This window comes from Neoarius graeffei, chromosome 23 (assembly GCF_027579695.1).
Source record: "Neoarius graeffei isolate fNeoGra1 chromosome 23, fNeoGra1.pri, whole genome shotgun sequence".
NCBI lineage: Eukaryota > Metazoa > Chordata > Actinopteri > Siluriformes > Ariidae > Neoarius > Neoarius graeffei.
In genome coordinates, this window is record NC_083591.1 from 1878588 (window position 1) to 1906359 (window position 27772).

A 27772-nucleotide genomic window follows, 5' to 3' on the forward strand; every position below is an offset into this window, starting at 1 on the left:
CTCTGTTTCGATAGCCCTTGGCCTCTCACCAATACAGCTAGGGTTACAGTGGGGGGGCAGGTCCTCTGGTAACCACAAGAGTTTGACTTCCCCACTCACATCTGTATTGCAGCGTGCCTTGCCAGATGGTAGTAGGTACCACTTTTATGATGGTCTTTGGTATGATTGCCTCATCTCATCTCATTATCTGTAGCCGCTTTATCCTGTTCTACAGGGTTGCAGGCGGGCTGGATCCTATCCCAGCTGACTACGGGCGAAAGGCGGGGTTCACCCTGGACAAGTCGCCAGGTCATCACAGGGCTGACACATAGACACAGACAACCATTCACACTCACATTCACACCTACGCTCAATTTAGAGTCACCAGTTAACCTAACCTGCATGTCTTTGGACTGTGGGGGAAACCGGAGCACCCGGAGGAAACCCACGCGGACACGGGGAGAACATGCAAACTCCACACAGAAAGGCCCTCGCTGGCCACGGGGCTCGAACCCGGACCTTCTTGCTGTGAGGCGACAGCGCTAACCACTACACCACCGTGCCGCCCTGGTATGGTTGTTTACGAGAAAAAACAAAACATAAAACCCTCATCTCAGATGATTGATTAACCTGCGATAGAAATGTGAAGTGGCCACGATCAGAATATACCGCATGTTAACTACTACGATGTACTGTCAAGTCGATTATCACAACATGCTGGAGATGTTTTTGTGTCTAACTCTCAACAGGAAGTCATCTCTCCACTCTAATGAATTACAGCGAGGACAGAATGCTGTTCAGATGAAAGTGAAGACGCATGACGGATCTTCACACGTCTCATATGTAATGCCTGGATTATTCAGTTAGCTGCAAGAAAAACAGGCATAAAACAAATCAAATATAATTAAAGCAAATGAGGGGCTTTTACAATTGCATTACTTCATCCATAAAACCTCATAATATGACGTGTGCTGCAGTGAGAACGTCCTTCAGTCTCGCACCGTCGTCTCTGTCCGTCTGTCTGGTGCTTGACCATAAGTCCTATTAGAGCTGGAGAGGGAAGAGTGTGTCGGATGAGTGCATAGGAACAGGCAACACACACGGCCCTGCTGTTCTCTCTCTCACACACACACACACACACACCCTGAATATCAGGTTACTATCTCACTCTATATAAATGCCTTTCACTGATAAGCAGCTGTTCATTCACAGGCTCAGCGCTCACACAGGAACAGCGCAGCTCACCAGGTACAAACTCTGATTTTATAATGATGTCAAACACGATGTGAAAGATTATTACTTATCGAAATTTTGACTTTTTAACTTTTTAATTGTATATTACAGAATAAACATTTAAATCTGAGGATTTGGATTGGGGATTTGGAAAAAGCACTGTAGCACTGTTTAAAACTTTCTCAGACAGATGGTTAGGGTTAGGATTATTATTATTATTATTATTATTATTATTATTATTATTATTAAACCAATACTAAATACTAATTTTCATATCAGTTTTATTATGATTTACAATATTATATTGTAAGTGTTTTTGTGTAAATCAGACTCTGCTTTACTCTCGGGTTAGAGAGCTGATTTTACTTCCAAAGACACAATTCTGTTCAACATGAACCTCATTTCATCCCATAAACAGAATTAATTTATTTCCCTTTTCTAACTTGTCCATTTTTTCCAGCTAGTATTTAATTTACTAAAAAAAAAAACTATAAATGGATCTATGCAGCTTTTATTTTAGTTGTTATTAGAGTTAGCTGGTTAGTGTATGAGTTGTTTTGAATCATGTTCTTTATTTCAGGATAAATGTTATATGGCGAGGAGAATAATGCAATAATACCAATTTGTATTAAATAAAAATATTAAGGTCTATAATGAACTGATACTTGTACAGAATTACTACTACTACTACTACTACTACTACTAATAATAATAATAATAATAATAATAACAACAACAATAATAATGTTTATCTATATAGCATATTTCATGAAATACAAAATGGAGAAATAAAGAAACAAATCAGACAAAAACAAAGTCGAGAAAAACAGACAAATAATAAAATACAGCAAATAATAATATGTAAGAACTAAATAAATAGTAACAGCATAAAAATAAAAATATGTAAATTAAACAAAAATTAAAACAATATAGAAATAATGTACAAGTATCATGGAAGTAAAATTAAGGCAAAAAACAAAACCTTTAAAATTTTTTTAGCTGGATTTCTTTCTTTCTTTCTTTCTTTCTTTCTTTCTTTCTTTTTAAAATCAGTTCTAAATGAAACTTGATGACTTTTGAATGTGACAGTTTTTTATCCGATGTTAAAATCATTCATCTTTCTGATTGCGACAGTGAGGATCGTTTTATTATTTCCTTCATGCGAGTAATTTTTTTTCTTCTCTTTTCTTTAATAGAAAGTGTCCACTCAGACCTCAGACTCCTGCTGGAGTTAGAGTTTGAATCACTGCACCATCGTACTGTTGATTTTTGTGCCTCTTTGCTCGTCTGATTCTATTTGATCTCTTTGTGGTGAGAGGCCTTGGGTCCGTTCAGGTCTCAGCCGAAGCTCACTGATGACCACCAGAGTCTGATGGACATGGACAGAACCAGCTGCATGTCAACAAACATCTTTGAGGTTTCACATTTTATTCTGTTCAAAATTATTTTATGCACATTTGCACCCTAATGATGACTAATTCATGTTTTTTTCCCCACAGTGGGCTTTGGAGGGCAACGCCCTGGCACTGGAGGATGACTTGAGTAATCTGAGTGTGCGAGATGATGGCGGTGCCTCCCCACTTCACTACGCCTCCTCCAGAGGCCACGTCCATGTCATCAACCTCATCGTCCAGCTCACCAGCTCACAGGGTCAGATCTGAGTTCATCCGAGAGAAAAACAACCTCGAACATCATCTTCTGAAGAATTTATTCACTAAACTACAGGGGTTTTTTTTGTGCTTGTAGAGTTAAAGCATTACGTCAGTTTCACTGTAGACGTCTGGAGCAGAAATTACCCAGAATGCCCTGCTGCTTTTGAAATCTGTTCAACAAGAGCAAAATGAATGTAAAGTCAACAATTCTAAACATTTTGAGAAATTCCTCTGGAATACGATCATAAACAGGATCAGGATTACAAACGAAACTTCATGAAAATTTTAGTTTGATTTTTGGGAAAATTGACATAATTTCAGATCTTTCCACTCTAGTACATGTGGTTTATAAGGTTAATTTAAAAAACCGTGTACTCACAATGACACATAAATGGATATTTTATATCAGGAAACGTCATGACATGATAATGAAGTGGGTGGAGCTTAAAACCTTCCTCAAAAGTGCTAAGTATTAGCTAATGCAGTGGACAAAAATAAAACCAGTGAAATAAACATGTTACTCTGGACTTTGGACATTTTCACTCCAACAGTTTAAGAGAAGATGTCTTAGATACAATTTATCAAAAAAAAGAAAAATGTTGTTATTTCGACCTGTCGGGTCTTGAGTAAGAGAAATATCTGAATCCTGAGGATCAGCAGCAAGAGCGTTCCAAACTTGAAACCATATCAGGAGTCTTTGTATTTCCAAAATAGAAATGTTCTACTTTATTTAAAAAAATGCAGATTCATTCTATTGGCCCTGTCACACTATAGCATTTTGTTCGACGTTTGGTTGCGTTTTTAAAAATTAGAGAAACGCCGGGGAACGTCGACGTTCTTCAAATTAAGTTTCTAGGTCAACGATGTTGTAACGTTCTTGTAACGCTTGGGTAACGCTCAGCCAACGTTCCCTCAGTGTCAGGCGACGTTTGTGGTCGAAAATAGCAGCAAAACCTAGCGTTCTCATAGCGTCCACAGCGCTTTGATAGCGTTATCATAGCGTTTGGGTAGCGTCTGCCTTGTGTCCAGGTAACGTTCTCGACGTTTGTCCAGCGTCTAGCTGACGTTCTCGACGTTTCCACAGCGTCTGCCTAGCGTTCCTGTAGCGTTCGAGTAACACGTGGAGTGTTTGTGTGACGTTCCTGTTACGTTTCGCCAACCTGCGGCTGGACGCACAGTATAAAAGGGGGGGCTTTTGGCCAGAGTGCATCACTTCCATTTCAACCACCATTTCAACCAGGTTGTTGTGATGCATGAGAGCAGCAACAGCATACTGGTGTTTCTCTTGGTCTGTCATTGTTCTGAAGTCTTCACTCTGTGAAAGTTCCAACAGGACTGTCGGTGGCCTCTGCAAGCCCCTTTAAATATATTTCTGGCAAGTGCCTGCCAAATGCTCCTGAACGCTACCAGTAGGTTACAGGCGCGTTACAAGGATGCTACATGGACGTTACACAGACGCTGGAAAAATTCAGAACGCTGACAGACGTTAGAAAGATGTTGAAAGAGCGTTACATGAGCGTTAAGAACGCTCGGCGAACGCTGACGAACGCTGAAAAACGTTGGCGACACGCTGGACAGACGTTCGATGGACGTTACACAGGCGTTAGGCAAGCGTTACCCAAGCGCTAGGCACGCGCTGGACACTCGACCCTGATGGGCCGGCGTCTGCCTAGCGTCCAGGGAACGTCCTGACTTTCGAGTAACGTTCGAGTAACGCCCGCAAACTTTCGTGTAACGTTCCTCTAACGTGTAAGTAGCGTTTTGATAGAACGTCCTGAATTTTTGTGCACACCCAAAACTATTTTTCACCCTCAACGTTCGCCGACGTCCCTCGACGTTCCCCAACGTTTGCCGACGCTCGTCTAACTTTCCTGTAACTTTTTTCTAACGTTCTCGACGTTCCTCTGCGTTTCGCAACACGTTACTCGAACGCTGGTGAGAACGTCGTAGTGTGACAGGGCACTATAAAATGCAGAAACTTTCTACTTCCTGAACTGGAGCTGGTTGAAGGATACGACTGAGAATGTGGCTGGAAGTGCATTAAAGTTCCGTTAATCTAACGTAGAGGATATGGACACATGATCTAACCTCATGATCTTTCACATGGACTGCATGTTCCTTATCTTGTTCTTATCAATGTTCTAAAAATGGAAGTTCTAACAACAACATCAGCGATATGACTTTGGCAGGATTCTTATCTACGTATAGCGTTATTGTAAAAACATCCACGCCGAATGAGTTCTGATTGTTCTGGAGCCGAGAAAAATTCAACAGCTGTTCAGGTTGAAATATGTGTACAGATGTAAACTGGGTGTTATTAGAATGACAATGAATGCCATCTTTCTTCATGTACAAGGTTGTGCACAATCAAATCGAATTGTGAAATGATTCTACACAAATTCTACAGAAATTTCTACCTGGTTTTGGTCTGAAACCATGGACACACTTCTGTAGTTATCTATGCACTACTACATTACTGAGAACACTATTCTCTGTGTGTGTGTGTAGAGCTGGACGTTATGGATGATGGAGGAAACACTCCTCTGCACTGGGCCGTTCAGCAGGATCAGAGTGGAAGCTGTTCGGTGCTGCTGAGTCTCGGCGCAAATCCCAACATCCTGAATAAAGCGGCTCTCTCACCTCTGCACCTCGCCGTCAGCCTCAGACACAACCACATCGTGGAGGTACCAACGACATCAAACACATCATTCCTCTGATCTGTTTATACGTAATTACATTTAATATTGTGGAACATCCAGAAAACAAGTCACTTCCTGTTCTCACTTACGTTATAGAAGCTATAAACAGACGTTCCCTCACCAGCCTCTGGAAAATCGCAGCTTGTTATATCATGTTACAGAGAAACCGCAAAGAAGCATAAACTCTTCTGTCCTGATGATGTCAGAAAACTTACAGTGCATTTTTAGTCATGGATGTCATAATTTCCACCAGTTTCTCCTCAATTTGATCTCAACCAACTCCTGCCCACCATCCAGCTCTCCCTTACCATGCAACAGGTACCACCCAGAAGGGGCGGGGCTAGCATGTCCTTCCTCCAAAACACACGGCATCTTTTTGAACCGCTACTCGTGCACAACATCACACGCGGAGGAAAGCACTATCTGCCCTCTTCTGCATGCATGAGCTCACAGACACCCACGATTGGGTCTGTCACTGTAGTGTTGCTCTGACTGACAGCACAAACAGAGAATGCCCCTCCCACTCAGAGAGCATGGCCGATTTTTGTTCTCTCCTGGACTCCCAGCCTTCGATTAACGGCGGCATCGCAGGGATTCGAACTCACAATCTCCAGACGAACACCAACACTAAAGACTCCTTCCATAAATGTTATATAATAAATGTGTCCTTAGAGAAAACTTCACCATGTCAATTAATTATTAATCTGTTTATTATTAATGGAGCGTCTGCTGGATACGTCCCCGTGAACGAGCTGTTACTATAGAAACATCATGTTACATGAAAACTGAGATGATTCATTCGTACGGCTATAAATCCATTTGCTCAGAAGTGAAAGTTTCAGCAGGGGCATTGAAGGAGAAACGGTGAAAATGTTTCTGCAAAGTGAATTTTGTGGTGATTAAGTAAAGGAAATGTACTGTACACGCTGTTTAGACTTTCAAAACAAGAACAAGAAATTCACACGTGCTAATCTGCTTTCTTTCTTTTTTTTTTACAGCAACTCGTGACACACAGAGACACGGACTTGAACCTGGAGGGTGATCTGGGAAACACACCTTTAATCCTCGCCGCTTCAGTGGACAACCACGAGGCGCTTCTCATCCTGGTAACTAAAACCCCTAAATTCCTCAGACTTTTCCTCCAGTTCAGAGTGAAACACGTGCGACAATTTATCCTCCATTACAGCAGGCAAATGAAAACAGGAAGCACTGACCATATAAAGAAACTTGTGAATATGAAGTGTAAACTGAGACATCATAAAGGCATAAATGTTTTTTTTAAAAGGATGTTAATTTGTTTTAGTCCACAAATATTTCTATTAACAACTTATCACATGCTTGACCATGATAAAATCTCAGAGAATTAGGATAAGAAAGATTTGTACACACACACACACCTAATAAACACTTCTGTAATATTTTTAAAGCCATTTAATATTCCTGTAAAATCAATTATTCATTAGTAATCTCAATAAACGCTCTTCACTTCCTTTCCTAATCACTGTGAAGTGTTTTATGTCTCCAGAACATTTATTCATTCTTTTACAATATCGTTATTAAAAATTAAATATCTCAAATAAAGTCAGATTTATCTGATATTTCTCTTTACACCACAGCGCTGTTGAATTCTGGATTCTAAAGTCAGATTATCGTTTCTATAGCAACCGTTCATTCATAGGGGAGTGTCCAGTGGATGCTCCACTGATAATAAATGGATTAAAGAATGTGTAATCAGTCATATGGTGGCATTTTCCTCTTGTAAGGAGAAATGTGTTTCTGGAACATTTCTGGAAGGAGTCTCCAGTGTCAGCTCAACACTTCTTTTCGTTTTTCTCTGTCACATGACAAGCTGTGTTTTTTTTTTTTACTTTGAGAGAGAATAAAGAGAGGCTGGTGAGGGAATGACTGTTTATGGGAACTTATTTATTTCACGGGTGCTCCACAATATTACACGTAACTATAAATGGATTAAAAAACAAACAAACCGCATGACATCATTTTTTAATAAGTAACAAAATTGTAATCAACCAGTGCAAGAACGGCGCCAGACTGTGCTGCCAGAACAAGCTGGGTCACTTCCCCATCCACGCCGCCGCCTTCGCAGGAGCCAAGAGATCCATGGAGGTGGTTCTCCATAAAGGTCTGTGTGTCATCTGTTTGACTTTAAATATACAGTTAGGTCCATAAATATTTGGACAGAGACAACATTTTTCTAATTTTGGTTCTGTACATTACCACAATGAATTTTGAACAAAACAATTCAGATGCAGTTGAAGTTCAGACTTTCAGCTTTAATTCAGTGGGTTGAACAAAATGATTGCATAAAAATGTGAGGAACTAAAGCATTTTTTAAACACAATCCCTTCATTTCAGGGGCTCAAAAGTAATTGGACAAATTAAATAATTGTAAATAAAATGCTCATTTCTAATACTTGGTTAAAAACCCTTTGTTGGCAATGACTGCCTGAAGTCTTGAACTCATGGACATCACCAGACGCTGTGTTTCCTCCTTTTTAATGCCCTACCAGGCCTTTACTGCAGCGGTTTTCAGTTGCTGTTTGTTTGTGGGCCTTTCTGTCTGAAGTTTAGTCTTTAACAAGTGAAATGCTGCTCAATTGGGTTGAGATCAGGTGACTGACTTGGCCATTCAAGAATATTCCACTTCTTTGCTTTAATAAACTCCTGGGTTGCTTTGGCTTTATGTTTTGGGTCATTGTCCATCTGTATTATGAAACGCCGACCAATCAGTTTGGCTGCATTTGGCTGGATTTGAGCACACAGTATGTCTCTGAATACCTCAGAATTAATCTGGCTGCTTCTGTCCTGTGTCACATCATCAATAAACACTAGTGACCCAATGCCACTGGCAGCCATGCATGCCCAAGCCATCACACTGCCTCCACCGTGTTTTACAGATGATGTGGTATGCTTTGGATCATGAGCTGTACCACGCCTTCGCCATACTTTTTTCTTTCCATCATTCTGGTAGAGGTTGATCTTGGTTTCATCTGTCCAAAGAATGTTCTTCCAGAACTGTGCTGGCTTTTTTAGATGTTTTTTTAGCAAAGTCCAATCTAGCTTTTTTATTCTTGAGGCTTATGAGTGGCTTGCACCGTGCAGTGAACCCTCTGTATTTACTTTCATGGAGTCTTCTCTTTATGGTAGATTTGGATATTGATACACCTACCTCCTGGAGAGTGTTGTTCACTTGGTTGGCTGTTGTGAAGGGATTTCTCTTCACCATGGAAATTATTCTGCGATCATCCACCACTGTTGTCTTCTGTGGGTGTCCACGTCTTTTTGCATTGATGAGTTCACCAGTGCTTTCTTTCTTTCTCAGGATGTACCAAACTGTAGATTTTGCCACTCCTAATATTGTAGCAATTTCTCGGATGGGTTTTTTCTGTTTTCGCAGCTTAAGGATGGCTTGTTTCACCTGCATGGAGAGCTCCTTTGACCGCATGTTTTCTTCACAGCAAAATCTTCCAAATGCAAGCACCACACCTCAAATCAACTCCAGGCCTTTTATCTGCTTAATTGAGAATGACATAACGAAGGAACTGCCCGCACCTGCCCATGAAATAGCCTTTGAGTCAATTGTCCAATTACTTTTGGTCCCTTTAAAAACAGGGTGGCACATGTTAAGGAGCTGAAACTCCTAAACCCTTCATCCAATTTTAATGTGGATACCCTCAAATGAAAGCTGAAAGTCTGGACTTTATGTCCATGTCCATTATATAACTATAACTTGAATATGTTTCAGTAAACAGGTAAAAAAACAAAATTTGTGTCAGTGTCCAAATATATATGGACCTAACTGTATATATATATATATATATATATATATATATATATATATATATATAATAAACAATATAATCTATGAAATCAAATATTTTCGTACAAACAGGAGAGGAGGTGGGTGTGACAATCGAGACACACATAAACTACGTGGACAAATCCATCAGCAGTCCTCTTCACCTGGCCGTACATGGAGGAAACCTCGAGGTCATCAAGCTCTGCATCACTCATGGAGCCAAAATCGACCAACAGCAGGTAGAGAAATCAAGAGCAAACACCAGATACACACCAGATCCTTCTGGAGCAACAAGGCTGACAGAAGTCCTGTTAGCAAATAATTTGACTCCAGAAATAAAGGCATGAAAGAGCAAAATGTTTTGGCGCAAGTTCATACCATGAAATTTGAGATGTTTACTGAAGTGTCTTTTCTCTCCACATTCCCCAGTGTGATAAATCCACCGCTCTTCACTTCGCGTGCGCTCAGGGAGCCACTGCAGCCGTGAAGGTGATGCTCCAGGCGTACAAGAGAGTGTGTGACATCATCAACATCACCGATGGAGCGCTCCAAACACCGCTACATAAGTATTCACACACATCGTTGTTGAGTTCTGGATTGTGATTGGTCAGAAGGTGTTGATTAGTTTTCTAACACAGCAGCTCTGACAGTAATGCAGCTGAACATCACAGGTTTATATTAAATCACTCGTTTTCTTGCAGGGCGGCCATTTTTGACCATTACGAACTGGTGGAGTATCTAATCTCGCAGGTGAGAGAGTCTGAGGAGGCACAGTGGTGTAAATATTGCACACAATGTATTATACTCTGAGCTAACAATGCAGCTAGTTAGCACAGGCCACTAGCTTGGCTCATTAGCACTGTGACTAGCGAACAGTGCAGCTAGTTAGCTTGGTATCAATCCAACTTGTGACATCCTGACTAGCAAACAATGAAGATAATATTCAGTCTCTCTAATTATCACACCGACTTGCTAAAATGCAGCTAGTTAGCAGCCTAGCTGTCTGTCCATCCAGCTAATTATCTCTCTGTCAGTTTAAAAAAAGAAAAATATATAGTTGGCTTCTTTGCTAGCAAACAGTGTGTTTCAGGGCGCTGACATCGACTTTGCTGACTGTAAAGGCCACTCTCCACTGCTGCTCGCAACCAGCTGCGGTGCCTGGAGAACCGTTAAACTTCTGCTGTCACACGGTAATCTCCAGCCAACTCTTTATGAAGATTCACCAAAAGCAAAGGAAATAAATAATCATAATTTTTTTTTTTGGTGTCAGGTGCTGATCTGACAGTTAAAGACAAAACTGGCTGTAACTTCCTGCATCTCGCCATCTTGCAACCTCGAGGTCTGAAGAACCTTCCAGGAGATGTTCTGCAGGTGATTCAGACTCACCGCTTTCTGAACTTCATCTTCATTACAGCGCTGATCAAGATGTTCCTCGTCTCATCTTGGTTCTTCATCTCTCTCTCACACACACACACCAGCGTTTCCTATGAAAAATGAAGGTACAATAAACAAAACAACAGGGTTTTACTTCCACCTAGTGTTCACTGAAAGTGCTGCCACGACCTGAAACACGACAGAGCTGCGTTTCAGTTCGGTTTTCTCCACAGTCTTCTCCACTTCTCCTGGCATATTCACCACCCTGATCAGCTTGAGTGAAGTTCATTAGATGATCTCATAAATGATTATCACATAGTCCTCAGAAGCAGAATTTACTCTTTGCAGTTTCTTGTTCAAAAGAACGAACCAATAGTAGATGTTTATGTTTCTATCACAGGGTGATTTTTGACTTATTGTTGTGAAAATCTAACATTGCAGCACGAGAGTGTGAGAGAGCTGCTGAATGATGAAGACTCAGAGGGCTGCACTCCTCTTCACTACGCCTGCAGGCTGGGAATCCCCGACTCAGTGAAGAACATGCTCGGCCTGGAAGTCTCACTCAACCAGAAGTCCAAGCAGAAGAAATCAGCCTTACACTTTGCAGCTGAGTAAGTGGATTAACAGAGGAACCTATAGAGGAACCTTCAAAATGTGTGGTACTAAAATCATAATTGGTGTTTGTGAGGTTTATGCAGTGACTGAAGTCTGGACGTCTAGATTTAAGGACATAGAAGCTTAAAGGAACAGTCCACCGTACTTCCATAATGAAATATGTTCTTCTCTGAATTGAGACGAGCTGATCCGTACCTCACTCCTGAGTGAAGGTATCAATGCGCTGTCGAAGCGTGCAGAAGGTGTTAGTACGCCTGTCATTATAGTGCGGACTTTCCATAGCATAGAAAATCGCCACGTTTCAATTTGTGTAACTGAACTTTGTTTCATGTCACTGGTCATATAAACCTATGTAAACAGGAAAAACATGGAAGAGTTTGGTCGCATCTAACTACAGCCCCAAAAAATACCATTGGCCATGCTGAGCCTAGCTACATTGCTAACAGGAGTAACAGCGCGTCTGACTGACTGGGAGGTCGCACAAAGCTCGGAGAGGTACGGATCAGCTCGTCTCAATTCAGAGAAGAACATATTTCATTATGGAAGTACGGTGGACTGTTCCTTTAATGGGCCCTCATATCCAAGAGTAAACCTCTGATCTCCAAGAGTAAATGTGTGATCTGATCGGTAAGAGTTGAATCACTGATTTCTATGAGCCAGAAGTTCTGATCTGATCTGTTCTTCCTTCACAGGAGCACTGCTGTATTTGAACAGTAGCTTTAATGAGTATGAACAGATCTCCTAATCTTAAGAATCGGAGGTCTGAACTTCATGAGTATAAGCTCTGATCTCCATGATTAGAATCTCTGATATCAGTGAATAGAAGCTTTAAACTCCATGTGCAAGAGAACTTACCTTCATGAGTAGAATCTCTTATCTCCATTTCCAAAAGCAATGACTCTGATCTTCATTAGTAGATCTCCATGCACTTTGATTTCGATGAACAGAAGTTCTGATCTCCATGAGCAGGAACTCTGAACTCCATTAGTAGACTACATCTGTTCTTCATAACCAGGAGCGCTGATCTTGTGATTATCTGTAACATTGGTGTCTGTCTGATTTGCAGGTACGGGAGGATCAACACGTGCCACCGGCTCCTGGAGACCATGACAGATACACGTCTGCTAAATGAAGGTGATGAGAAGGGCATGACACCATTACATCTGGCTTCACGCGGCGGCCACGTTAAAGTGGTCGAGCTGCTCCTCAGAAAAGGTGCTCTGTTCCACAGGTATGAAAACACACCCAGACTCATCCCCACCCACGTAGCATAGTTTAAGCTTCATTAACACAAAGAGACCATTAGTGTAATCACTAGGAGCTGAGGTCTCAGCTCCTGGTCTCAGGAGCTGAGGTGGAGACATATTGTATACAGTATGGGATTTGAACTCACAACCTTCTGTTCATGAGCACAGACCCTGAAGCAATGAGCTGTTCCTGTTCTGTTGCGTGCAGTGATTATAAAGGCTGGTCCTGTTTACATCACTCTGCAGCTGAGGGATACACGCAGACCATGGACAGCTTACTCATATCCAACATCAAACTCCTGGACAAAGCCGATGCAGACGGAGTATGTTTCAGTGTTTATCTGGGTCTGGACTCTGATTGGTCAGAAGGTGTTGATTTATTTTCTATAACAGCAGCTCTGACAGTAGTGCAGGTTTATATTAATGCACTCATTCCAATGCGTTATCGTTTCTATAGTAACAGTTCATTCACAGGGGCGTGTCCAGCAGACGCTGGATCAAAAACGCGTGTAATCATTGATAAGGTGAAGTTTTCTGGAAGGAGATGTTTAATGGTTATGGAAGGAGTCTCCAGTGTCAGCGCTATGAGGTAAAGTTTTGTAAGTTTTCTGACGTCTCCAGGATGCGTCGTTGTGTTTCCTCAGTGATGTGACAGGAGGCTGATGAGAGAATGGCCGTTTATAGATCCGACAAGTGAGAACCGGAACTGACTCGTTTCATGGATGTTCCACAACAGTGGCGGCTGGTAGTCTTTCAAACAGGGGAGGCTGGTCGGTTATGATATTTCCAGATTTTAAAAGAAAAAACATCAATTTTGCCCATACTCTTGCCTCTGATCTGGCTGATTGTTGGCAGGGTCACAAACTGTGAAATAACAGGTTCTTTTGGCCCATTAGCCTACTGTCCAATATACATGATGGTGGTGTTGGGGGGGAGGGGTATATTTTAACATTTTATATTTTAAAATTGTGGCATGTTGTTTAAAAATTGATCATTATTGAAAGCAGCTCTTTGTCAGGAACCTCAGCAGTAGAGCTGGGTGCCACACATTTCATTCAATGACACTTTCCCTATATTTTACTTATTTTGACTGAGAAATGTTTTATTGACAATTTTGATAACCCTTCACTTTTAATCCAGGTCTGTAGTGTGAAATGTTCTCGGCTGTGTTTTTGTTTAAAACTGTTTTCCAAATTGTAGCTGTGTTTAATTCATATCCAGAAAAATATATATTCCAATATAATATACTCAGCATAAACATTTTAAATAGATTCTATATTTTTGGTCCATCCATGACATATTACTAAAGTAGCCTATTTACTGTTGTTGATGTGGGTCACTTGCTGTTAGCCAATTCACTTTCTCGTACCAGGAGAGCTGAAAGGAACGAGTATTATTCCCTACCTTTTTCACCAAGTCAATTTGAGGCGTTGGTCTACCCTGCTCTTTAATTTTTTCCTCGAAAGGAAGACTGGCAAATGGCTTCGCCAAAATTAAATCCGCAATGCTTGGCATCCGTGCGCAGCTTTCTTGCTAGCTGACTAGCCCCCTCAAGTTCAGTCACTCAAATAAACGAAATTTCTGGAACTAAGATAGCAAACTTGACAACACTATATTTACACTTTATTTACAATGAAAATATATACAAACTAAAAAAGCTGGTAGAAACCGTATGTAATGAATGAAATCGAAATGTAAGCTGATCTCTTACAATACACCACAGCACTTGCGAATCCGCATGGGACTGAACTGAAATTCACCGCTGCCTGTCTATAGTTGAAACGAGCTGTCAATCAAAGAAAATATCCAGCCGCTTTCACCAATCACCAGTCTCCTCGCGGAAACTGCCATGTCTCTCCCATGTGAGGCTGGGAGTCCGTAGGTGGGCGTTTTCGCAGTATTTGTCCAATAACCGTCTTGCATTTTGAGATTGAAAGCGCAGAGCTCCCAAATGCCATTGAAGTCCACTGAGGCTGGGCTGCATCGCGCTGTCATGAGGGGGGAAAACTCACGCACACATTAAAGTTCTAAGGGCATTTTTAGAGGAGGCTGAGCCTCCCTCGTTGTCTTAGAGCAATCGCCCGTGTTCCACAACATTAAAAGTAACTATAAATGGATAAAAATTATACTGCTGTGTCCTTCTTTAAGAAATTAAAAATGGTAAACATTGGCAAATTGCTGTGGTATAAGAGGAATAGTACACACAGGGGTGTGCTGTTATAGGAAAACAATCAACTTCAGGGAAGAAACTGTGCATACTGTATATTTAAGATTACTGACTGAAGAACATTTTATAAATTTATTCATCAGCTAGTTAATATATTCACCTTTTGATGTAAGTGATAATAACTACTGGTGCATTGTGGGATATGTTGTGGAAGAACACGGCGCTGCACTTAGCCGCGCGAGCCGGACACGTCGCTGCGGTTCGCTTGCTGCTGTCCAGAGGAGCTCAGATCCTGCTGAACCGCAGCGACGCCACCTTCCTGCACGAGGCCATACACAGCGGGAGGAAAGATGTCATGAACGCCGTGATCGACAGCAACAGGTAGGCACCATCAATCCCATCATGCACCTGGGTTACAGACAAAATCCTAATGAAGGAGACATGGCCTGTGTACCTCAGTCTTATTGAAGGAGGCGTGGCCTCTGTTAGTCTTACTGAATAAGGTGTGGCCTCTGTGTCAGTCAGTCTTATTGAAGGAGGCGTGGCATCTGTGTCAATCAGTCTTATAGAAGGAGGTGTGGCCTTTGCTTTTGTCAATCTTATTGAAAGAGGTGTGGCCTCTGCATCTGTCAGTCTTATTGAAGGAGGTGTGGCCTCTGTTAGTCTTACTGAAGGAGGTGTGGCCTCTGTGTCAATCAGTCTTATAGAAGGAGGTGTGGCCTTTGCTTTTGTCAATCTTATTGAAGGAGGTGTGGCCTCTGCATCTGTTAGTCTTATTGAAGGAGGTGTGGTCTCTGTTAGTCTTACAGAAGGAGGTGTGGCCTCTGTGTCAATTAGTCTTATAGAAGGAGGTGTGGCCTTTGTGTTTGTCAGTCTTATTGAAGGAGGTGTGGCCTCTGTGGCTGTCAGTCTTATTGAAGGTAGTGTGGCTTCTGTGTCAATCAGTCTTACAGAAGGAGGTGTGGCCTTTGCTTTTGTCAGTCTTATTGAAGGAGGCATGGCATCTGCATCTGTCAGTCTTATTAAAGGTATGGCCTCTTCATCTGTCAGTCTTATTGAAGGAGGCGTGGCCCCTGTGAATATCAGTCATATTGAAGGAGGTGTGGCCTCTGTATCTGTCACTTTTATTGAATTTGCATGATTTATCATGTGCTATTTTACACCCCCCCCTCCAGCTTGAACAGTTACCATTGTTTTTGGAGTGAACCACACCCGCAACTTTAAATACTTTGAGTTACCTGTTCCACATGTTGTAGGAATGTGACTGTCAGTTAGCGCCCCCTTGTGGAGAATTTACTAAAAGAATTTAATAAAGAGTTGAATAAAAGTCCGGGCGGCACGGTGGTGTAGTGGTTAGCGCTGTCACCTCACAGCAAGAAGGTCCGGGTTCGAGCCCTGTGGCCGGCGAGGGCCTTTCTGTGTGGAGTTTGCATGTTCTCCCCGTGTCCGCGTGGGTTTCCTCCGGGTGCTCCGGTTTCCCCCACAGTCCAAAGACATGCAGGTTAGGTTAACTGGTGACTCTAAATTGAGCGTAGGTGTGAATGTGAGTGAATGGTTGTCTGTGTCTATGTGTCAGCCCTGTGATGACCTGGCGACTTGTCCAGGGTGAACCCCGCCTTTCGCCCGTAGTCAGCTGGGATAGGCTCCAGCTTGCCTGCGACCCTGTAGAACAGGATAAAGCGGCTACAGATAATGAGATGAGATAAAAGCCCCAGGTGGTGATAAAGGTCGGTGTGTGTTTGCTGTTGTAGGTGTGAGGAGGCCATCAAAATGTTCAAAGTGAACTCAGCTAAACGCTTTACTGTTCTGGACATGATCGAGTTTCTCCCTGAGTGTTTCAAGGTGAGCTGACGTTTCGAGCAGCAGTAACTCATTCGGTCCACATGGATATAATATCAATTACATACATTTAATAATCAAGTGCATTTTCTTCTTACAGCATCTATTAGACACCTGCATTAAAGAGTCAGAGGAAGACGTGAACTCCTGCAATTACTACGTGGGTCTCTCCTGTACACTCACGTGTTAATCCCAGTCTTCTGTACACTCACGTGTTAATCCCAGTCTCCTGTACACTCACGTGTTAATCCCAGTCTTCTGTACACTCACGTGTTAATCCCAGTCTCCTGTAAACTCATGTGTTAATCCCAGTCTCCTGTAAACTCACATGTTAATCCCAGTCTTCTGTACACTCACGTGTTAATCCCAGTCTCCTGTACACTCACATGTTAATCCCAGTCTTCTGTACACTCACGTGTTAATCCCAGTCTCCTGTAAACTCATGTGTTAATCCCAGTCTCCTGTAAACTCACATGTTAATCCCAGTCTCCTGTACACTCACGTGTTAATCCCTGTCTCCTGTAACCTCACGTGTTAATCCCTGTCTTCTGTAACCTCACGTGTTAATCCCAGTCTCCTGTACACTCATGTGTTAATCCCAGTCTCCTGTACACTTGTGTTAATCCCAGTCTCCTGTAAACTCACATGTTAATCCCAGTCTCCTGTAAACTCACGTGTTAATCCCAGTCTCCTGTACACTCACGTGTTAATCCCTGTCTCCTGTAACCTCACGTGTTAATCCCAGTCTCCTGTAACCTCACATGTTAATCCCAGTCTCCTGTACACTCACGTGTTAATCCCGGTCTCCTGTAAACTCACGTGTTAATCCCGGTCTCCTGTAAACTCACGTGTTAATCCCAGTCTCCTGTACACTCATGTGTTAATCCCAGTCTCCTGTACACTCGTGTTAATCCCAGTCTCCTGTAAACTCACATGTTAATCCCAGTCTCCTGTAAACTCACGTGTTAATCCCAGTCTCCTGTACACTCACGTGTTAATCCCTGTCTCCTGTAACCTCACGTGTTAATCCCGGTCTCCTGTAACCTCACATGTTAATCCCAGTCTCCTGTACACTCACGTGTTAATCCCGGTCTCCTGTAAACTCACGTGTTAATCCCAGTCTCCTGTAACCTCACGTGTTAATCCCAGTCTTCTGTACACTCACATGTTAATCCCAGTCTCCTGTACACTCACGTGTTAATCCCTGTCTTCTGTAACCTCACGTGTTAATCCCAGTCTTCTGTACACTCACATGTTAATCCCAGTCTCCTGTACACTCACGTGTTAATCCCTGTCTCCTGTAACCTCACGTGTTAATCCCAGTCTCCTGTAACCTCACATGTTAATCCCAGTCTCCTGTACACTCACGTGTTAATCCCGGTCTCCTGTAAACTCACGTGTTAATCCCGGTCTCCTGTAAACTCACGTGTTAATCCCAGTCTCCTGTAACCTCACGTGTTAATCCCAGTCTTCTGTACACTCACATGTTAATCCCAGTCTCCTGTACACTCACGTGTTAATCCCTGTCTTCTGTAACCTCACGTGTTAATCCCAGTCTCCTGTAAACTCACGTGTTAATCCCGGTCTCCTGTAAACTTATGTTAATCCCGGTCTCCTGTAAACTCACGTGTTAATCCCAGTCTCCTGTACACTCACGTGTTAATCCCAGTCTCCTGTACACTCATGTGTTAATCCCAGTCTCCTGTACACTCACGTGTTAATCCCAGTCTCCTGTAACCTCACGTGTTAATCCCAGTCTCCTGTACACTCACGTGTTAATCCCAGTCTCCTGTAACCTCACGTGTTAATCCCTGTCTCCTGTAAACTCACGTGTTAATCCCAGTCTTCTGTAAACTCATGTGTTAATCCCTGTCTCTCGTAACTTCACGTGTTAATCCCAGTCTTCTGTAAACTCATGTGTTAATCCCTGTCTCTCGTAACTTCACGTGTTAATCCGGTCTCCTGTAACTTCACGTGTTAATCCCCGTCTCCTGCTCTCTTTGATGAACAGCTGGAGTATAATTTCCAGTGGCTGCAGAAGCCAATACAGTCCATTAAGGATGAACAGAAAGACAATTACAAACCCCTGGCTGCACTCAATGTCAGTATTTTTCAGAAAAAATGATCAGTCAATATATTCGACACGTTTATACGATATAGTAATGTTTAATTGCTGCCTTTCTCCCTCGCTGAGTTTAGGCCATGGTGGAGTTTAATCGTGTCGAGTTACTGACACATCCAGTGTGCAGGAAATATCTGGAAATGAAATGGTGAGTGATCAGGAACAGTGACATCAGATCACGTGTACATCACAATCACAACAAAAACAGCATGTAGATTGTACGACTCACAATGACACTATTACAGTACTGTATTTATACCACAGTGACACTGGATTCTGGACTCTGATTGGTCAGATTAAGGTGTTGATTAATTCTCTGTAACAGCAGCTCTGACAGTAGTGCAGGTTTATATTAATGCACTCATTCTAATACATTGTTGTTTCTACGGTAACAGCTTGTTCACAGGGGCTGTTCTCGATAAATAAAAGGTTTAAAAATCAATGAAATTTTCTTTAAGGAGGCGTTTATTATGTAACACTTCAGGAAGGAGTCTCCAGTGTCAGCGCTTTATAACTTTGTACATCAGAGGTAAAGCTGTAAATGTTGAGTTTTCCGACATCTTCAGAACAGGAGAACGGCCTGCGGAGACACGCTGTTACAGGAAAATAATTAACATCAGTGTGTGTGAAAATATCCTGAAAGTGAAACGTCGCTCTCACACAGGTATGCGTACGGCGTGAAAGCTCACCTGCTCAACATGACCATCTACACACTGGGAGTTTTCCCGCTCACCTACCTGATCGTCAACCTGCGGCCCAATGTGAGCACGGAGAGAAACGTCACCACCGTCAACATGGTCACTACGACTCTCAACAAGGTACAGCACCATGGCAGGATGACAATTCAGTTTATTCAACTTCCTGTTTATATCAGAAAATACTTTAAAATTTACTTGCTAGAACATTCAGCATGTCACACATGCAACATCATGTGTTTATATTCAGTAGAGTGTCAAAAATCTGTACCTGCTAAGTGTTAAAAAACAAACAGTGTACAAGAACGACTTTGTTAATCCACAGATGAAATGTTTGCCCTTATTAAATGTTCACCATCTATTTATATTCCGTTGGTCAATCACAAAATATGCTAATTTTCTCCTTGAGTATTTTTTTTTTTTACAGCAGAGTTATTCAATCACCACCTGCATGTTTCTGGTCCTCGCGATGAATCTTTACACAGTCTGCAAAGAAGTAGTGCAGATGTTTCAGCAGGTACGGTGATAAATTCTTCCTCACCACATTTTTTTGACGTACAATCAAATCTCCCAGCTGCTACAGACGTCCAAACAGAAGTCATGACTGATTCGTTTTCCTCCCTCAAGCGGTTAAAGTACCTGCAGGACATATCGAACGTGTCGGACTGGTGCGCGTCCATCTGCTCTCTGCTCTTCGTCTTTCCTCTCCTGCTGAACGTCAAGAAATCATGGCATTGGCAGGCCGGAGCTCTGGCGTCTCTCGCCTCGTGGGTCAACCTGCTCCTCTACCTGCAGCGGTACACCAACACACTCACACTGCGCTGGTTACACACTTTATTGTGATGAAACCTGTTCATTCAGAACAATGTTTCTGTTTTGGGTCGTAGTGCTGGAAGGTTGCTCGTCTATTAGTGTATTTACAGTAAGCATGTTACTCAAGTAGTTATAGTTATAGTAATTTCCCAATTATTCATATTATTTACTCCAATACTTATGATCATGAGCTTTTTTTTTTCATGAGTGAGCTTGTTCACTTATTATGGTCTTTAATAATAATTATAATAATTTATTAAAAAGCATTTCACACAGTCTCAATGCTCTAACAATAAAAATTAATAATGATATGAACAAATAATAAATTATAACAATAAAAGCCTATGTATATGAATTTACATGTATTACAAATTATGAAAACAAATTAATAAAAATGAAGATTCGTATTCAAATCATAAGAAAGTTATCTCATCTCATTATCTGTAGCCGCTTTATCCTGTTCTACAGGGTCGCAGGCGAGCTGGAGCCTATCCCAGCTGACTACGGGCGAAAGGCGGGGTACACCCTGGACAAGTCGCCAGGTCATCACAGGGCTGACACATAGACACAGACAACCATTCACACTCACATTCACACCTACGCTCAATTTAGAGTCACCAGTTAACCTAACCTGCATGTCTTTGGACTGTGGGGGAAACCGGAGCACCCGGAGGAAACCCACGCGGACACGGGGAGAACATGCAAACTCCGCACAGAAAGGCCCTCGCCGGCCACGGGGCTCGAACCCGGACCTTCTTGCTGTGAGGCGACAGCGCTAACCACTACACCACCGTGCCGCCCCATAAGAAAGTTATAATAATCAAAAAAGTAATAATGTTCGTAATTAATAACATTGTTCAAAAAGTAATCCAGCATTGACATTATTTTGCTAGTTTATTAGTGTATTTACGGTAGGTGAGTTGGCAGATCGCCTGTTGATTAATATGTTTACTACAGCACTTTCCCTCTGTGGTGGTGCTTTTATTGTAGGCAATTAAATTAGTTTGCTCATTTCTTGGTATATTTACGGTAGCTGTGCTGCTCCAGCAATTACGGTAGTTAGTCAAATTCTTACCGTGTCTGAAATCGCTCACTCGTTCACTACTCCCTACTCCCTATATAGGGAATTACTATATAGAGGACTATATATTGAGCTCATTGGTTAAATGAAAAAAATGCTTTCGGACACTAGTCCGTCGCGCTGGTCTTTACGTCATTACTGTCACACAATTAAAACGTGCCAGATCAGTCGGCTGGTGGGTTTCAAAATAATAAATACATGCATGTGTTTTTGTGATGAATCCATATTATACTGAGCGCATTTCCCACATTAATCAATACAAAGTACTTTGTGTCTGCGGCATCTTTTAGTTTTTTTTTAAATCAAGGCTGAATACTTTCTTCTTTGCCGCTGCCTTTTATTAAATCACATTTGAGATTTTTAATTTGATTTCTTTCAGCGTGGCCGCAATGCATGATGGGATATATTGTTTTGGTTAGTGACCATATATTGTACACTATTTTAGTGATGCGTTGTGGGATACTTTGAGTGCACTATATAGGGTGTAAATAATCCTCACTAAGGTTTCGGACAGCACTACAAAATGGCGTCCTCACTATATATATAGTGCCCTATATAGTGAGTAGGGAGCGATTTTGGACACAGGGTTAGTGTTTTTCCTGTAGTCAGGCTACTCGAGCAGGTGCAGTAATTTTATTTTGTTCACATATTTACAGTAAGGATGTTAAACCAGCAATTATGATCGTTTGCTTATTTCGTCGACCCTGTTTACACTTGGGTTGTATCTGAATACTCAGTATGTCCTAATGTCAGTTAAATACCTACTACCCAACCGTTACTGTAGTACATTCTATGACAATGTGAGCGACACATTTTGGACACAGTTTGGACGTACTCCATCCCCATCTTACCTGCCATCTGACCCAGATGTTCACAGATGACGTATCCACACATACAGTGGTGCTTGAAAGTTTGTGAACCCTTTAGAATTTTCTATATTTCTGCATAAATATGACCTAAAACATCATCAGATTTTCACACAAGTCTTAAAAGTAGATAAAGAGAACCCAGTTAAACAAATGAGACAAAAATATTATACTTAGTCATTTATTTATTGAGGAAAATGATCCAATATTACATATCTGTGAGTGGCAAAAGTATGTGAACCTCTAGGATGAGCAGTTAATTTGAAGGTGAAATTAGAGTCAGGTGTTTTCAATCAATGGGATGACAATCAGGTGTAAGTGGGCACCCTGTTTTATTTAAAGAACAGGGATCTATCAAAGTCTGATCTTCACAACACATTTGTGGAAGTGTATCATGGCACGAACAAAGGAGATTTCTGAGGACCTCAGAAAAAGCGTTGTTGATGCTCATCAGGCTGGAAAAGGTTACAAAACCATCTCTAAAGAGTTTGGACTCCACCAATCCACAGTCAGACAGATTGTGTGCAAATGGAGAAAATTCAAGACCATTGTTACCCTCCCCAGGACTGGTTGACCAACAAAGATCACTCCAAGAGCAAGGCGTGTAATAGTCGGCTAGGTCATAAAGGACCCCAGGGTAACTTCTAAGCAACTGAAGGCCTCTCTCCCATTGGCTAATGTTAATGTTCATGAGTCCAGCATCAGGAGAACACTGAACAACAACGGTGTGCATAGCAGGGTTGCAAGGAGAAAGCAACTGCTCTCCAAAAAGAACATTGCTGCTCGTCTGCAGTTTGCTAAAGACCACATGGACAAGCCAGAAGGTTATTGGAAAAATGTTTTGTGGACGGATGAGACCAAAATAGAACTTTTTGGTTTAAATGAGAAGCATTATGTTTGGAGAAAGGAAAACACTGCATTCCAGCATAAGAACCTTATCCCATCTGTGAAACATGGTGGTGGTAGTATCATGGTTTGGGCCTGTTTTGCTGCATCTGGGCCAGGATGGCTTGCTATCATTAATGGAACAATGAATTCTGAATTATACCAGCGAATTCTAAAGGAAAATGTCAGGACATCTGTCCATGAACTGAATCTCAAGAGAAGGTGGGTCATACAGCAAGACAACGACCCTAAGCACACAAGTCGTTCTACCAAAGAATGGTTAAAGAAGAATAAAGTTAATGTTTTGGAATGGCCAAGTCAAAGTCCTGACCTTAATCCAATGGAAATGTTGTGGAACGACCTGAAGTGAGCAGTTCATGTGAGGAAGCCCACCAAAATCCCAGAGTTGAAGCTGTTCTGTATGGAGGAACGGGCTAAAATTCCTCCAAGCCGGTGTGCAGGACTGATCAACAGTTACCGCAAATGTTTAGTTGCAGTTATTGCTGCACAAGGGGGTCACACCAGATACTGAAAGCAAAGGTTCACATACTTTTGCCACTCACAGATATGTAATATTGGATCATTTTCTTCAATAAATAAATGACCAAGTATAATATTTTTGTCACATTTTTTTAACTGGGTTCTCTTTATCTACATTTCGGGCTTGTGTGAAAATCTGATGATGTTTTAGGTCATATTTATGCAGAAATACAGAAAATTCTAAAAGGTTCACAAACTTTCAAGCACCACTGTACGTATGCTGTGAAAATGTAAAAAAATTAATTCTGCAGTGGTAGAAATGTTTAAACTGTTACCTGATACTTACATTTGTACACCGTCAGGGACACCACTTGGACACTGCAACAACCAGCTTCACTTCAGTTCACCATCAGATGCAGCCTTGGTTTTAAAATGTGTCTCAGGTGATCAGCTCACAAGTGGACAGCACTAAATACAAGCATAAACAACCACCAGGACTCGTTCACGTAAACCGCCTTCCGATGTGGTCTGGGAGACTTTTGACCACATATCGCTTGTAGTGTAAACACTAACGCGTCCACAACAAGGACGTAACAGGAAATTGTGTCATCAATGTAGGACATGGTGGTTGTTTTGGAGACAGAGCGCCTTCGCTCATCTCGTCCTGCGCTCTTTTGGAAGTTGTAAATGCCTTTATCCTGCCAGTCTGAACAGGTGGAATATCCCTTACATGCATATTAGTTCTTGAAACATTTTTGTTTTCTTAGTTAGCTTGTGCTTTTTCTAGTGACAAAGACTGACGTAATAACTGCACACGGGGCCTTTGAGCTTCTAGCGGAAGTGACATAAACAGAAACAAAATCTGAATACAAGTGATCAGCTGGACACCTTGAAGAAGCGTCACAGACACGGATGTAAACGGCAATGTGTCTTGAGATCTGATCCCATAGATGCATTTTGAAACCAAGTGTAAAAACAGAGCCCCAGTGGATTTAGAGTAGGCACACTACGGTATAACTGCACTGATGTACATCGTATGATGATAAATCGTGATACAAATTTATAATGATTTGAATTAATTGAATAAAAAATGAATGGTGATTATTATCAGGGTGTGTAATCTCTTAGTTTTCCCTAACTGTAATTGTGTTGTTTAGACAGCAGAGGGTACAATCACGTAAAACAGCTGTAATACATGTGACTTCACCGTAGGTGGAAGTAATGCAGCTCTAATGTCGCAAAAACGCAAATAAACAGATGCAAAATGTGAAATAGCTGCTGTGTGATTGTGTACAAATAGATTTACTCAGAAATCAGAGCTCTCTCTTTTTACAGACTGCTGAAAGATAAAAAGAAGAGAAGCAAATAGAGGCAGAACAACTGTTCATAAAATTTATTAAAAAAGGAATATTTGTTAACTTTTTCATTTTTAATAAAAGGAATATTTTAGTTAATTGGTGATTTATATTTACTCTAACCTTTACAAATGTGGGTAAATAATTATTGTTGGTTATTAAGAAAATGAACCGAAAGGTTTTTTTTTTTATTTAACAAAAGTTAGATTTAAGTTGATAAAATAAAATAGGAAAATAAATGTTGCATTTTTATGGTAATAACATTTTCTTGATTTAATTTTTTTCCCACAAAATATCATGAATCAATCTGTGAATTGGGAGAAGGGTTCCATGCTGAACCGTTATGTCAGACTGCCCGTTTATTCGGACTTCTACAGCAGTTTGTTTATTTGACCGCTCCAACAGTTAGATTGAGTCCACAAGAGATATTTTATTCCAGCAATTTTGGTAATTTGCCTACTTGTGAGCGTAAGTTTTGTGTGTGTGCTACTCCAATAGTTAGGGTAGTTTGTCCATTTCTAAGTGTATTTATGGTAATTGTGCTGCTCCATCATTTATGAGTAGTTTAATTTGATTTAATGTACAGTAGATGGTCTAGCACCTACGGTCATTTCCTAATTTGTTCGGTGTGCTCTTCCAGGAGTTACGGTACTTGTTAGCGTTGTTATGGATGATGTTGAGAAGTTTCATTACACGTCATTATCATGTACATATTTTTGTCATTATGTTTGTGGAACAGTGTTGGGTTTCAAGACAAGGTGTTTATAAACACGACTATATATATATATATATATATCACTTTTCACTAAAACTCAGTAGTTTATTGGAGAGTTTGTCCGTCTCCTCCTCCTCGTGTGCAGGTTTCAGAGGTTTGGGATATACGTGGTGATGTTTCGGGAGATCTGCAACACGCTGCTGAGCATCATTCTGATATTCGTCTATCTGATCCTGGCCTTCGCTCTGGCCTTCTACGCTCTGATGATCGAACAGGTGAGGGCTTTTTAATCGATGATCCCAAACACCGAACGCAATCCCAAAATCATTTTACCAACATAAATGTATGAACATGTAGATGAACAGAGACAAGAATATGTGTACAATGACCAGGAAATTTAAAATTCGTGAACTTGGGTTTAATGTTAAAACGGATCCCGTGATGGCCAGGTATGATCGTGTGAATTCATCAACTCGTTCCATCATTCTGTCTTCCAGAAACATTTTGGCCGTCTGTTTCTCTCGCTGATGCAAACGTTTGCCATGATGGCAGGAGAGATCAACTACCAGGACAACTTCGAGAAACCCTACATGAACAAACGCCTTCCCTTCCCCACGCTGACGTACTTCATCTTCATTTGGTTCGTCCTGCTCGTGCCGATTCTGCTCATGAACCTGATGGTGAGCTTCATACCAAACTCCTCCTCCACCTCGTGCATCAGTGACAGTCAGATATCTGCAGTATGAAACATTCCTGAATGCTGTGTGCTTTATTGTAGATTGGTTTGGCTGTCGGAGACATCGCAGAGGTGAAGAACAACGCTTGTTTGAAACAGATAGGAATGCAGGTAAATGCTACGACCTACATTCACACTTCAGGGACGATATCATGTGACCTGACTGGCCACACCTCCTTTATTTAGACTGATACACACACAGTGAAGGAGGCCACATCATCATCATCATCGCTTAGGCTCACATGCAGAGAGGCCACGTCTCATTTATTTAGACTAACAGGTGCAGAGGCGGGCGGCATGGTGGTGCAGTGGTTAGTGCTGTCGCCTCACAGCAAGAAGGTTCTGGGTTCGAGCCCCGTGGCCGGCGAGGGCCTTTCTGTGCAGAGTTTGCATGTTCTCCCCGTGTCCGCGTGGGTTTCCTCCGGGTGCTCCGGTTTCCCCCACAGTCCAAAGACATGCAGGTTAGGTTAACTGGTGACTCTAAATTGAGCGTAGGTGTGAATGTGAGTGTGAATGGTTGTCTGTGTCTATGTGTCGGCCCTGTGATGACCTGGCGACTTGTCCAGGGTGAACCCCGCCTTTCACCCGTAGTCAGCTGGGATAGGCTCCAGCTCGCCTGTGACCCTGTAGAACAGGATAAAGCGGTGAGAGATAATGAGATGAGGTGCAGAGGCCACACCTCCATAACTTGGATTGACAGGTAGAGACACACAGAGGCCACGCCTTCTTTATTGCACACCTGACACGTTTATTGTAAATGACATGCAGATTGAGCTTCACACGAGTCTGGAGGAGCGCCTGCCCTACTGGTTCATGAAGAGAGTCGATCAAATCTCTATGAAGGAATTTCCGAACAAGTGCTACAAAGGCAAGGTAACGCAAACACACACACTATATTCACTCACTTGTATCCATTTGCTCTCTAATGTTCATGGAGCAGTGTGAACTTTCCAGTTTCATGTTTGTATCAGAAATGGTTCTCCTGGGGAAGCGACGTGAACAAAGTGAGAGCACGTCTGAGTTCCAGCACGCAGCAGAGCACACAGCTGGAGAGAGAACTCACCAAACAGAAACACAGGTAACACACACACACACACACAGAGGTGACAGAAACACTTACCGTTTTTATTAGTCATAAACTCAGCAGCTGTTTTGACGTTATTCTGTTGCACAAAGTGGTGTAGACCTCTGCGTGTGTGTTTTCAGACTGAAGGACCTCTGTGAGTCCATGGAGAAGCAGCACAACCTGCTGAAGCTGATCGTACAGAAGATGGAGATCAGCGCCGAGGCAGAGGAACACGACGGCCCGCGTGTCCTGCGCGACTTCAGACACAAACTGAGCGCCAAGAGCAAGTGGGGCCCGCTACTGCGCGCCGTTACGCTCAAGAAGAAGTGACATCAG

At 41.9% G+C, this 27772-nt stretch overlaps 1 protein-coding gene across 1 annotated transcript; it reads left to right on the forward strand.

Moving 5' to 3' along the window:
• The first annotated feature begins 1156 nt into the window (after window positions 1-1156).
• Window positions 1157-27766, forward strand: trpa1a (transient receptor potential cation channel, subfamily A, member 1a). The gene is made up of 29 exons (XM_060906623.1): window positions 1157-1227; window positions 2409-2442; window positions 2531-2629; window positions 2712-2862; window positions 5373-5548; window positions 6562-6669; window positions 7595-7703; window positions 9474-9619; window positions 9810-9946; window positions 10082-10130; window positions 10471-10570; window positions 10651-10751; window positions 11196-11365; window positions 12436-12600; window positions 12825-12939; window positions 14998-15164; window positions 16535-16625; window positions 16723-16782; window positions 18634-18723; window positions 18822-18892; window positions 19409-19562; window positions 19867-19956; window positions 20067-20236; window positions 25780-25909; window positions 26132-26314; window positions 26413-26481; window positions 27139-27243; window positions 27342-27448; window positions 27577-27766. Exons 1-29 carry the CDS (start codon window positions 1157-1159, stop codon window positions 27764-27766), a joined length of 3408 nt encoding a protein of 1135 aa, XP_060762606.1.
• Window positions 27767-27772: the final 6 nt, after the last annotated feature.